The sequence below is a fragment of the Aedes albopictus genome, chromosome 2, assembly GCF_035046485.1.
Source record: "Aedes albopictus strain Foshan chromosome 2, AalbF5, whole genome shotgun sequence".
NCBI classification, from domain to species: Eukaryota; Metazoa; Arthropoda; class Insecta; order Diptera; family Culicidae; genus Aedes; species Aedes albopictus.
Genome location: NC_085137.1, coordinates 324,446,672 through 324,460,735, shown reverse-complemented (window position 1 = coordinate 324,460,735; position 14,064 = coordinate 324,446,672). Strand labels below are relative to the sequence as shown.

General features: G+C 40.3%; 3 protein-coding genes across 3 annotated transcripts; all 3 read right to left on the bottom strand.

Annotated features, from left to right (window-relative positions):
• Window positions 1-2,364: 2,364 nt before the first annotated feature.
• LOC115253648 (retinol dehydrogenase 12-like) lies at window positions 2,365-3,591 on the bottom strand. Its single transcript, XM_029879826.2, has 2 exons — window positions 2,797-3,591; window positions 2,365-2,732 (listed from the first exon to the last, which is right to left on the bottom strand). Exons 1-2 carry the CDS (start codon window positions 3,589-3,591, stop codon window positions 2,553-2,555), a joined length of 975 nt encoding a protein of 324 aa, XP_029735686.1. The 3' UTR covers window positions 2,365-2,552.
• Window positions 3,509-10,762, bottom strand: LOC115253728 (retinol dehydrogenase 12). The gene is made up of 3 exons (XM_019675734.3): window positions 9,812-10,762; window positions 9,448-9,745; window positions 3,509-3,612 (listed from the first exon to the last, which is right to left on the bottom strand). Exons 1-2 carry the CDS (start codon window positions 10,601-10,603, stop codon window positions 9,560-9,562), a joined length of 978 nt encoding a protein of 325 aa, XP_019531279.3. The 5' UTR covers window positions 10,604-10,762; the 3' UTR covers window positions 3,509-3,612; window positions 9,448-9,559.
• Window positions 10,763-13,146: 2,384 nt separating this feature from the next.
• Window positions 13,147-13,772, bottom strand: LOC109404269 (trafficking protein particle complex subunit 2-like protein). Its single transcript, XM_029879825.2, has one exon. It carries the CDS (start codon window positions 13,586-13,588, stop codon window positions 13,172-13,174), a length of 417 nt encoding a protein of 138 aa, XP_029735685.1. The 5' UTR covers window positions 13,589-13,772; the 3' UTR covers window positions 13,147-13,171.
• Window positions 13,773-14,064: the final 292 nt, after the last annotated feature.

The following is a 14,064-nucleotide window of genomic DNA, read 5'->3' as shown; positions in this document are numbered from 1 at the left end:
ATAAACCCTTACGTAATTAATGGACAGCCCCTTTCCGGATCCGTTAGAGCAAATGCTCATAAGAAGGTCAGGTGTCAGCCGCTCTCGGAGGGAAGAGCAACTGCACTGAACGAAAACCCCCGCCCGAAAGCGACTGAGAAGCGATTCGATCGCGCCCTTTAACGATAATCGGTCGGAAACCGTATGGTCCACCGACCGAATGATGTCATCCTAAAATTGGATGACAACAATACGAAACTGGAATTCCGACCATATGATTGAGCAAACTTCTTCTCTAGCGATGGATAACAAACATTTTACCGCTTGCCTTTTGAAACAGAGTTTTAAAAGAGCGTTGGGAAGTTGAGATACCCTCGCGGGTTCCCATTTTCAAAAAGGTGGCCTGTCCTCAAAACAGCACACGCGACCAAAAATTGTCAACGTCGCGAACATTATGATCAAGGGACTTGTTCCGCTATCGATAAATATGACCGGTGCAACTGCGTTGCCTTCGCTTTGCAACCTGTGTTCATTCGCATAGCGAGCATCGATCCATACACGAATGAGATGATCGTCAGTCGATCTCAGGATGATTACGATACGACTGATTCGTCATTCCAAAACATGATTTTAATTATTTGGAGCGGATGGTCGGACAAATCAGTCGATTTCGGGATGGGGCTTCCGTTCAGTGTGACGAAAAATTGCAAGTGCCGGGGCTGGGATCGAACCCATGACCATCCGCTTATGAAGCGAACTTGTAGTCACTATGTCACGAGCCCCGGCATGATTTTAACATTATCGGGTCAATTTGTGTTATTATTATTATTGTTGTTGTCTTTACTAATGAGGTTTTCAACCCTTGGTTGGTTCGCCTCAAACATCAATTTGTGTGCTTTACGGACGACATGGGCATTACCGCCAGAACATTTGGAACGATGGCAGAACTGTACACCCGCCTGAAACGCGAAGCAGCAAAAGTCGGATTGTTGGTGAATGCGTCCAAAACAAAGTACATGCTGGGGTCTCCAGTTAGCCTAGTGGATAGGGCTATGGATCGCCAATCCGAAGACGGCTGGTTCGATTCCCGTTCCGGTCGGTGCAATTTTCTCGACTCCCTGGGCATAGAGTATCATTGTACTTGCCTCACAATATACAAATTCATGCAATGGCAGGCAAAGAAACCCCTTCAATTAATAACTGTGGAAATGCACTACGAATACTAAGGTGAAGCAAGGCAGGCCAAGTCCCAGTGCGGACGTAGAGCCATAAAGAAGAAGAAGAAGCTGGCAGGCGGAACCGAACCACCATCTTGGAGTTGGTGGAGGAATTCGTGTACCTCGGATCCTTACTGCCGTCTGACAACAATGATAGCAGTAAAATACGAAGGCGCATCATCAGTGGAAGTCGTGCCTACTACGGGCTACAGAAGAGCCTGCGGTTCAAGAAGATTCCCCTACGCACTAAGTGCACCATGTACAAACGCTAATAAGACCGTTCGCAATGCTGTTTTATTTTGTATGGCGAGTTTTAAAATTTTTAAAACTCGCCATACAAAATAAAACAGCATTGCGAACGGCCTAAGACCGGTGATTCTCTAAGGATACGAAATATGGACCATTCTCTAGGAGAACCTGCAAGCACTCGGAGCTTTCGAGCGACGCGTGCTAAGGACGATTTTCGGCGATGGGCAGGGCATGTTGTAAGGATGCCGGACAACATCTCTGCAAAGTTGGTGTTTGCGACTGATACGGTTGGCACAGGAAGGCGTGGAGCGCAGAGAGCATGATAGGCGGACCAGTTGGAGCGTGACTTGGCGAACATTGGGCGGGACCGAGGATGGAGAGCGGCAGCCATAAACCGAGTATGTATTGTGGCGTACTATTGTTGATTATGTCTTATCTAAAATGCGATATTGAGCAAACTTATGTACGTAGGTATGTATGTAGTGGCAGATGTGCAGTTGTTTAAAACAATCAATTATTTTATGTTGAAACTACCAAATCTCTGTTTGTTCTGTCAAAAATTTCGACAAATGAAAATATTTGTATCATCAAACAATGGATCAGGTTAGTTTAAGCTAGAAATCAGTTTGTTCTATCAATGTAGGTATGTATGTTCTATCAACCGCAATAATTTTTAAATTTAACCCTCGAACAGTCGCGTCTTTGACAACCTGCAGTGACGCCGCGCTCACGCTGTGTACCAAATGCGTGCATTTTTTATGGTGCGTGTACTCAGTATACGACGCGACCGCTCCCGGGTTAAGCATTCTATGACTCAGGGATATTTTTTTAGATTCATATTTATCTTGATTATGGTGTTGTTATCAAATTAGGGGCTTTCTTTTTCAGTTACACATAAATAAATGTTTTAAAAACCGGATCGTTATACAAATCATCAGTATATTCCTAAATATCAGTTCAAAGCATCATACGATATCGCAGTCCAAGTTGTGATGCATTACCGCTTATACGAGTATTAAGAAATCAGATTTAGAAGGAATCAACCCTTTCATCCCAACACCAAAGTATTTTTATTCTAGTATGTAGTGAGTACTTTTCTTCGCTACTTTATTTTTTATGTTCATTGATCTCGCGTACACTCTCCTTCCACAGTCGCTCGGAAACCAGATCATCAAATGCGACCTTCGATTTTGTCTGTTTCACGTTGGCAATATAATATCCCGTAGCCGGATTCTTCTCTGCGGTGTTGATATTTTCTGTTGCGCAGTGGATTATATTTTGAGCCCCCTAAAACGGAAAGAATGCTAGAGAAATCTGCAATTTCTCTGTGATAACAAGATAATTATTGTACCTGCTTGGCGGATCGAAGCATCAGCCAAACCACTGGCGAAAACAGGACGTAGTGGTACCACTTAGGATTGTAATCTCTGAAGAAATCCGTGTGGCACAAGCCCGGACACAACACATGAGCATCGTATCCCTTCTTGTATAGTTCTCGGGCAAAGTAGAAGTTCATCAGCTTGGAGTTGTTGTACAGATTGTTGAAGCGATCACCTCGAGCACGGTCCACCCATTTTCCCAGGTTTTCGAAGTCAACCTTGGCGTTTTTCTCATGCATCTTGGACGAAACGACCACAACTCGAGCGGAGTTGTTCTTGATGTTATCCTTCAGCAGATCCACCAGTAGAAAATGTCCCAAATGGTTCACCCCAAAGTGCACTTCGTAGTTTTCCTTCGTGTACTGCGGAGTTTGCATGGCCAGTCCGGCATTATTAATAAGGCAATCGAACGTCGGGTATTTGGCCTTGATTTCGGCAGCAAACTTATGAATGGACTCAAACGACGCCAGATCTAGTTCCAGCGGGATCAGTTCGCCCTCGCTGGTCTTCTGACGGATCTTGGCGATGGCGTGGCTTGCCTTCTCCATGTTGCGGCAGGCCATAATAACGGTTGCCTGACGGGCCACCAGGGCTTTGGCCGTTTCGTAGCCCAATCCGGTGTTGCTGCCCGTTACGATGTAGACTTTGCCGCGAAGGGAGAAATTGTTGCGCACCCAGCCCCATTGGAGCTCACGTAGCTTTCGGATCAGATAGATACCTGCGCCGACCCCGACCGGGATCAGAAGGTACAGCAGTGAGGTGGACATGTTCTTTCAGTTCTCGATTGGCTGAAGAGAGTGTTTGAAACATTTTTTGGTAAACAGGGTGTTTATTGACTGCTTTTCACTTGGGAAATCGACAACTATGGTAGGTACAATGTGTTTTTGGCAGTTACAATAAGGTACTTTGGGAATTGAGCGAGAAATTTCAAGCAGATATTGATAGCGTGCATAGTTATGATATATGTATGTACATTAGAGTGGGTCAACGTTGTATGGAGAAACTTTAAATTTGATCGTATCAACCCGGAACAAAGCTTTTTCAATCTATATTAGCGTCCAAAACAACTGTGCAAAATTTGGGAGCGATTGGTTGCGTCCCCGTATTCCGCATTGCGATTGAAATTTGTATGGAAATTAGTATGGGAAAACGTACTTTTTTGCATTTTCCTCATAAGTTGAATTTTTTTGCCCAATACTATGTAACTAATAACGTTAAAGTATAGCCTAGGATATGCTGAAAAACTTTGCCGAAGACCGCAAAGTGATCCGACGCCTGTGAAAAAAGTTATTCGCCTGGTAACTTAGGCCAAAAATTGAGATTTTATTATTGATGTTATTCCTTTACATGTTAAATGTTAAGCACCACCCGGCAATCTGTACGTTATAGCTTTTTTCACAAGTGTCGGATCACTTTGCGTTCTTCGGCAAAGTTTTTTGGCATATCCTAGGCTATACTTTAACGTCATTGGTTTGATTGTTTTAGACGAAAAATTTCAATTTATGAGAAAAATGCAAAAAAGCACGTTTTCCCATACTAATTTCCATACAAATTTTAATCGCAATGCGGAATACGGTGAAGCCACCAATCGCTCCCAAATTTTGCACAGTTACTTTGGGCGCTAAAATGAATCGAAGAAGCTTTGTTCCGAAAAATCGACTTTGTTGACCCAGTCTAATGTACATTGTTAGGAGTAGGTAAATTGTTTGAAATGGTGGTAAGGTTAATCCAGCGCTAATGATAGATATCTGTCAAATAGAAAGTTACTGCAGTTATGAACTCTAAAAATTGCCGGCCGTAGGATACTCCAAAATATGTATAAAAATGAATATAATTGTTCATGTAAAAAACAGCAATACGATAAAATGCACGTAAGAAAAATGAAACGACATATTCAGACTGGATCAGAGAATATAATTGATAATGTACGTCGTACAGTGTAACGAAAATAGCTACCGTTATAAGTGTGAACCTTCAATTTTGAAATCCAGAGTAATTTAGTTTGTCAGAAATATCGTAAAAATGTCTCGGAGAGGCTTTAGAAATTTCAAGAGATTTCTGGAAGAAGGTTTTGTCAAGTTTTTTTTTGTGTGTGTAAACAATTACTTTTACTATTATAGATTTGAAGAAGTAAGCTCCATACTAGTTCGAAAATCCCGGGAAATCTAAAACTGGTGCATGTTAGGAAGAAGATTATATAAATATGTATAACAGCGTAGCATGCAACAGCACTGCAATTATTGCATGTTTTTTATTCAGAATGCTTCGTGTTTACAATGTTCTAAACCGTCACTTTAGCTTTGAACTCGAATAGGGGGCATCCATTAAGTACGCTACGCTCAGAGGGGGGAGGGGGGTTCCGGAAAGTGTGACAAGCAATGCATTAGGTATACGAAAAAACCCGTACGAAGGGGGGGGGGTCAAAAATTTCAAAATTTTGCGTGACGTACTAAATGGATGCCCCCATAGTAATGTTTTTTCTTCTGATAAAGGAGTACATTTTCAAGATCTTTGCCGAAGACAGTATTAATGTGCAAGATTGTATATAGCCATTACTCTTTTATACATGATTCCGCAGGCCCCAAAGAACTACGGTGCGTGCAACAAAAGAAAACAACTAAAAAAATGCCTAAATTAGTACATTTATTTTATGCAATTACCTGTAATACATGGTTTCAAAGTTTGGGATAACAGGTTTTACATCAGACTCTAGTTTAATTTAAAAACACTTCACTAATACTTCACTTTTGCAAAAGAAAATAAAAAATGAATAACTCTTTTAAAGAAAAACTAGAAAGGACGAGCAAATTCCTTTTAATTCTACTACTGTGCTTATCTTCGGACAGATAGGCCTATTTCGTCTGTGACTTACAGACTTCTTCAGTGTCAAGTGCTCGACTGAAGAATGCCTAAAAAATTTCACAGTAGATCTGTCAAGAATTCCGACCAATTCATAGAACTAGTACAGAATTTATCCGTTAACGACGATGAAATTTTAGTTTCATTCGACGTTAAATCACTATTTCCAAGCATTCCAGTTAAAGAGGCCATTAACCTACTAGAAGATTGGCTTCTGAACCAATATGAAGATTCAGATTCAGATTGGATTAAGAAAGTTCGTACATACATCAAATTAACCAAACTTTGTATGGAAGAAAATTATTTTTCGTTCAGAAATGAAACCTACAAACAACTTAATGGTGCCCCCATGGGCAATCCACTTTCTCCATTTTTAAGTGAAATTTTTATGGCAAATTTGGAAAAACGCTTAGAAAACAACAAACAGCTTCCTGAAGTCTGGTGGAGATACGTTGACGACGTGTTTAGCATTGTTAAGAAACATCTTTTACCTGAAATCTTGAACAATATCAATAATGCACACAAAAACATCGAATTCACTTGTGAAATTGAACAGAACAACCAACTACCATTTTTGGACATACTCATCGTAAAACAAGAATCAACACTTTCCTTCGAAATTTACAGAAAACCGACACACACTCAACGCACTATTCCAAATTCATCATATCACTCACATCAACACAAAATTGCATCCTTCAATCACATGATACACCGAATGCAGACACTTCCACTTAGTGAAACAGGAAAAACGAAAGAACTTAATTACATTTTCGAAACAGCACAGTTGAACGGTTACACAAAACAAACAATACAACAGATCATCAACAAAAAGACACAACAACAATACAGACGTTCTTTGACTACACTGACACGGACAGAACCTACACTTAAACGGATAACTGTGAACTACAACAATGACACCAAAAAACTCCGACCAATTCTCAGAAAGTTTGGTTTTGAATTAGTTTTCACAAGCAAAGCTAACCAACTTCAAACTCTCTTAGGATCTACGAAAGACCCGTTGGACAACTTAACAAAATCTGGTGTTTACAAAGTAACATGTAATCACTGTGACAAAATATACATAGGACAAACAAAACGCACACTCAACACACGATTCAAAGAACACATAACGGAAGTATCAAAAGCACACAAAGACACAGACAAGGGACTCATTCATCATTTTAAATCTAAAGTTGCTGAACATATTTTCAATGAAGGACATTTTTTGAATACTTCAAATATTAAACTCTTACGACACATTACAAACCCATGGAAACTTGATGTTGCAGAAAGTTTAGAAATTTACAAACAAAACAATAAAAAACTACTTAACAAGGATCAGGGCAATGGGTACACGTGGCTGCAGGCTTGTCCGCACTGAGTGCATGAAAATTCTGCTCTTTGAATTTACACCATCAAGCACTTAATGAATTAGAAATCTTTTCATCTTATCAGATAGAAGGATGTTGAAATATTGTAAATGTCATTTCGAACTGTCAAAAAACCGCACCGCAGCGCCGCACGGGCCGTTCAAAGTGAAATTCACTAGAGTGTTTTCACCCGGGTGAAAATCTCTTTGCGCGCTCCGTGTGGCTCTGCGGTGCGGTTTTTTGACAGTTCGAAATGACATTTACAATATTTCAACATCCTTCTATCTGATAAGATGAAAAGATTTCTAATTTATGATGTGCTTGATGGTGTAAATCCAAAGAGCAGAATTTTCATGCGCTCAGTGCGGACAAGCCTGCGTGGCTGTTTAAATTTTTACCTAACACACACAAAACATTACACAATACACAAATTGACTACCTACCAAATCGGCAGGAAAAAAAAAAAATAACAAACACCAATTGACTACCTACCAAATCGGTAGGAATTTTCCTAGCTTTACGTATCTTATTGACACCCTGTTTTCAAACAGGTAGATACACCCCCTTTTTTACAAATCTGTACCTACAATTTTGTACCTACAATTTTGTACCTACAATTTTGTACCTACACTTTTACCCACACACGTACCTACACATACACTCCTAGTATAAATACCACAACGAATGCGAGGTTTTCTTCAGTCGAGCACTTGACACTGAAGAAGTCTGTAAGTCACAGACCAAATAGGCCTATCTGTCCGAAGATAAGCACAGTAGTAGAATTAAAAGGAATTTGCTCGTCCTTTCTAGTTTTTCTTTAAAAGAGTTATTCATTTTTTATTTTCTTTTGCAAAAGTGAAGTATTAGTGAAGTGTTTTTAAATTAAACTAGAGTCTGAAGTAACAAGTTCTACTAAAAGCCACAGACAAACAGACGTAACACCTTGTACGATTTTCATGGAAATCCATCACCCAGTTCGCACTACCATCACCTGGTGGAAAAGTTGCACGACTCACTGTGTTGTGCAATATCGCCAACAGAAGGCGCTAGTGTGAAACGTCAAACGCATAGAAAAACGATGCGCGCGCCTCTGGTTGTGAAAGCGACAACTATGAAAATTTAAAATGTTCGTTGAAAGCGTGGTCGATGGAAATTGCGGAAGTGTTACGTCTGTTTGTCTGTGTAAAAGCTCTAAAGTACTAGTAAAGGTTTTACATGCATATAAAATGCATAGTTTAACAAATTATGGTAAAGAATAGTAATTATCAGAAAAAAAACAGCAAAACAATCTGAGTGGAAGAAGCGTAACACCACCAGTATTCATACAAAAATTACATGGACTGGAAGTAGTAATTAGAAATCCTCTACATAGAGATTAGCGGAAGTTACATATGTCGATTCGGCAACGCTGTTTGTTTTGTTTACAACAGCTGCCAACACTTGCTATAAAGCTAGATGTTCGAACTTTGTGCGTGACTTTGATGTGGCTCAAGTTGTTTTATTTACATTTTCTAACTATGGTAGATTTTTTTTCAAAAATTTGTTAAAATGGCGCAGCAATTAAAAAAATCTGAAATTCATTGCAAAAGTGCTAATCATGTCGGCAGAAGTGAAGTAAGAAGCAGCAATGGAAGTTTTTTCGACAAGTGCAGCAACAAAAGTTTCGTTAACTAAACTACATATATGCTGTCAATTTTTCGATATTAAAAATAAATAATTTTAATTTATTTAGTTCCGATTGCAATACCGTTTAAACGACGCCTTTCTACGAACGATAAGCATGTTCATTTAGCTCACAGTTGACAGTTCTCTCTGCACGATTGGCTTACAATGGTCCCCTCCGCAGATCTCTATAATGCAGAATTACTAGTAGTAATGCAATGACACATATAAGATAGTAAATAGGTAGTTTAACAAGAACTTCTTTATACAGAAAATAATATGTATTACAACAGGTAAAATCAGGTAGTAATAAAAGCACAGACAAACAGACGTAACACTCTGATGATTCCCATAGTACATCAATTAAACGGTCTATATAAAAATTTGATAGTTCGCCAACTGGCCATCCATGGCGCTCGCATCGTTTTTGCTCGAGTTTGACGTTTGCCCACTACCGCCATCTAGTTAATGGTCGGCCTAACTCAGTCCTTTTAGCATTGGGCGAACATGTTGCCGTGACTATGATGTGAACCGTAAAATGTTCGAAGTGTTACGTCTGTTTGTCTGTGATAAAAGTTTTGAGTATTTTTATCTATCTAATAGCAGGGAAATTCAAAAAATCAATCAATGGTAAAATAATAGATGTCAATTTGAGTTATGTACAAATATTATCAAAGAGCTTCAACAAGAGTCAAATAGCATACACTTAAATGTTTTACAGTTCACCTAAATCCATTCGCGCACTCACAACGTCCTCTATCCCAACACCAAGTCCCTCCGGTTTTAGTGACCATGCGTTAGAATCCTCAATCCACCACACACCAATTAAAAAAAACAATCAACCACTCCTGCTCGCTTCTTCAATCGCTTCTACGCTTTCATTCCATAACCGCACGGAGATCTCCTCGTCGAAGGGGTACTTCGACTTCCGCATCTTCACATTGGACACGAAATAACCCGTCACGGGATTCCGTTTCTCGTCGGTGACACTGTCCGTTGCACAGTAGATTATGTTCTGTGCTCCCTGTGTGGAAAAGGAATACTTTTAAACGGATCTCATCGATTTCGTAAGTGTACGTCTTGATCGAACCTGTTCTGCCGACCGTAGCATCAGCCACACTATTGGAGAAAACAGCAGATAATGGTACCACTTGGGGTCGTAGTTCCGAAAGAAGTCTGTGTGGCACAAGCCGGGGCATAGCACGTGCACGTTGAACCCTCGTTTGTACAGCTCTCTTGCGTAGTAGAAATTCATCAGCTTGGAGTTATTGTACAATCGGTTCAACCGACTGTCATACTCAACCCACCGTCCTAGGTTGCCTATGTCTATGCTTGCTTCTATTTCGTGCATCCTGGAGGACACGACCACGATTCGAGAATTGTTCTTCTTCAAGTTGTCTTTTAGCAGGTCCACTAAAAGAAACTGACCTAGGTGATTCACGCCGAAGTGTACCTCGAACCCTTCTTGGGTAAACGCGGGTTCCTGAGCGGCCAATCCAGCGTTATTCACCAGACAGTGGAAGTCTGGATACCTATCTTTAATCTGGGCGGCAAACTTACGAATCGATTGAAACGACGCCAAATCCAGTTCCATCGGTATCAACTCACCTTCCTTCGTCTCTTGGCGAATCTTGTCAATGGCTTCGTTGGCCTTGGACAGATTTCGACATGCCATAATAGTGGTTGCTTGCCTGGCGGTTAGTGCCTTGGTCGTTTCATAACCAAGACCGGTGTTCGCTCCGGTTATGATGAAGAGTTTACCTTTGAGGGAGTTTCTATTCGTGACCCAACCCCACTTTTGGATTTTGTACCGTCGCAAGGCATAGATACTGATCGTCAGCAAACCGGACGGGATTAGCAACTCGTAGGGGATAGAGGACATTGCTTTTGCGCGATGGACTAAAATCAAAATGAAAATCGTACATCTGTTAATAACTCTTTTTTTTTTTTGTTTGTAATTGTCTGGTTAGTAATGATAATTTCAACACCTTTGATAAAAGTTTTCGATGCCAATGGTTTACAATACATAAGTTCCACATGCAATCTGCGTGTAAGTGTTTTTGTTTTTTTTTTCATTTCATTTTCATTTTCATTTTGCAGCATTTGGTGGGGCAATGAGAGCGCAAGTCAGTCCAAAGCCGATGATAAGGAGGGGTAATGGCTGAATAGTCTTTGCTGACCACATAAACGCCATGGGATAGGAAAAGGGTATTTTGGTGTGGGATTAGGGTGTTGGTACAGACTTGACAATATCAATGCTATTCAGATGCAAAATAATTTTAAGGCTCAATAGTAAATCGCATACCTTCCAAAACCAAAAAAACAATAATCCACAAAATACCAAGCAAGTCAAAGAAAGAAAAAGCGCCCGATTGTTTATTTTGTCAATTATAACAAACTGAAACTTCTACCCTCTCCGACTCGTCAGTCACCCCGGAAAAAAATGTCCCTTCAGTTGTGGAAACCGCGTGGTCTTGTAGTACCCCTGCTAGGTAAGAACCAGTCATTGCCATACATATTAAATGCTAGACATGACCCCATGGATAGCATTTGCATATGTAAAAGCTATGCTGATGTGACTTTCCTATTAGGCAATTCTCTTTCTCTCATCACGTGTTTGTCTTCAAAACCTTGTCAAGCTTAGAAAATTGAAGTTAATAAACAATACATTACATACAAGGTTCGAATTCCCATAGAATGAGATCATTCATTCGCACTACAACACCATAGGAGATAATATCACATTGGCTGATTACAGTACAAATGCGAAAAATCTCCCTTTTCCCCCTATCCGCAACCCGGGGACGCGCCCTGTTGGATTTCGAAAGCCTCGGAGAATATTACAAACCTTCAATGGCATTCCCATACACTAACCCACATTGCCCATTCAGGGGTCTGACTGGGCCTATTACCCTCCCTCAGTTTGTAATATTTTCACCAACTTGGAATTATATTTTCCCGGCATATAAATGACTTCGACAAATGTTCGATATACTATGCAGCATCATGATCAGAATAACAATATCAGATGACTTGATGATCTGATTTTTACAGAATTGTTTGCCATTGATTTTACATTCAGCTATTCCAATCATTTCTGCAAAGCACATCGACTACATGCCTGAAATCAAAGCTTCCTGGAAAATATAATTCAAGCCCAGGGGTGTAAGTGTTTTTGTTTTTTTTAACGCCAATAATAGAAAAGTTCACTGGTTACGATAGCCAGCACAATTCCTAAAAGAATTCCTAGAACAAATGCCTAGAGGAATCCTCGGAGAAATCCACAAAAAAAAAAATCTCAGATTTGTCCCTAAAGAAGTTACAGTAGGAATCCCGAGAGGAATTGCTGAAGAAATTCACCCTAGAGAAATACATAACTGGCCCGATTTTGTCAGCCCCTTTTCGGAACACATTTTTTGCTCTCATCAAAAACTTAAACAGTTTTTCAAGCTTTTTATTCCTTTATGTTCTGCATCTCAGCTGTAGTTAGATGATAAATATTCACAAATTGCTTAAAATGTGACAGTAAGATAATGAGAGCAAAAAGTTCGTCGCAAAAAGGGGCTGACAAAATCGGGTCCTTACTGTATATGTAAAAATCCCTAGCAAAAGTAGTGGAAAAACTATCTTGGGAAATTATCTGTAGAAATCCTAGAAGAAGTTCGAGCACACATTTCTGGAAGAATCCCAGCAAGAATTCATGAAGAAATCACTGGATAAAATCTCCAGAAGAACTCCTGGATAAATCCTGGAGGAATTCTTAGAGGAATATTTGGGAGAAACCTCCGGAGAAATTCCAGAAAGAATCAACGGAGAAAATCCTGGTAGCATTCCTAGAAGAATTCCTTGAGAAATCCCACTTGAAACTTTTAGAAAAATTTCTTGAAAATGCTCGGATAGTATCTGGATAAATTTCTGGACTAATCCTAGCAAGTAATGCAGGAGGAATATCAGTAGGAATGTCTGAAGAAAGTCCAAGAAATACGAAGAGAAGTTCACAAAAGAATCTCAGAAAAAAATCCAGGAAATCCTGGAAGAGTTCTCACAGGAATTTCTGTGGGCTTCGTGGCCGTGCGGTTAGCGGCGTCAGTCGTCTAGGCGTTTCGTAAGCCTCGGAGTGCGGGTTCGATTCCCGCTCCAGTCGGGGAAAACTTTTCGTCAAACGGAAAATTCGCCATTGGGCCACTGGGTGTTATGTGTGTTGTCCGTTGTCTTGTGTATGTAATGTTCAGTCTGTGCAGCCTATGGCTGAAGACGGTGTAGTGTCTTTTTTTTTATGGATGTCAGCAGGCATTCCTTGAAGAATCCCAAGCAATATTCCTGGAAAATTCTTGCTTACACCCCTTTGCTGCTACCCCGTGTGACCACGAACTGCATTCAAACTAGGCATTACAAATAAAGACAAAACTAAACAGCTATTCAATATCCTGTTCTATACTTTATTCTTTATTTAATTTGTATTGATGATATTTCTAACATTTCTATCGAACGTTTTCGATGTCAGCGGTTCACCGGGAATGTAGAACGGATTGCACACGGCATCTGTATAGAGCGAGTGTAAATTCCTAAACATACTCCGCACTTCGTTCTCCCGGAAAGAAGTATTGCTCGAATCGATAACGATCACAAACTTCACTTTGGTATTGGTAACGTATCCGTAGATTTTGTAAATCTCCGTCGAGTTCAGCAAGCCCAGATAGAGCTCCCGCCCATCGGCACTTTGCTTCTGGCCGGTGGAGCATTTCTCCTCGATCACATCGAGCGATGCGTGAACCTGATACTGAAGTTCGATTTCCTTGTCCGCGCTGGCCGTTGCAATATAGAGCGGCGAGTTTTCCTTGCCGATAATCGACACGCAAGCGCACATTTCTAGTCCTTAGAGGGTACTACAAGAAAGAAGAGAAAAAGTAGAGCTTGAATAGATTTGAGAACTAGAAATGTGGCCTACATTTTAGTCGATGACCTGAATAAGTTGCTTACTAATGGTTTTCCTCCTAATTCAACACAGGATAACCCTCCTTGTGCATTAGTGTTTTTTGCCCAAACCGTATAATACTACGTCATGGAACTGTTTCCAACGTGATGCATTAGGAAAAGTTTAAGGGTGTGATTGTTGCCATAACCCTCCTTGTGCCTTAGGATCATTTTTACCCGACATGAAGTGGAATACATTCCGGTGGGGCTTTTAAAGAAATACTTGATTGTTAGTCCGGAATAACTCAAGATTTTCCCAGAGAATTAATCAGGATTGCTTAAGAAACTCACACTGGGATAACTCCGAGAAGTTCTTCCGGGATACCTCCTGGAGTTCCTGGAATCCCCCAGGAATCATGCGAATTTTAT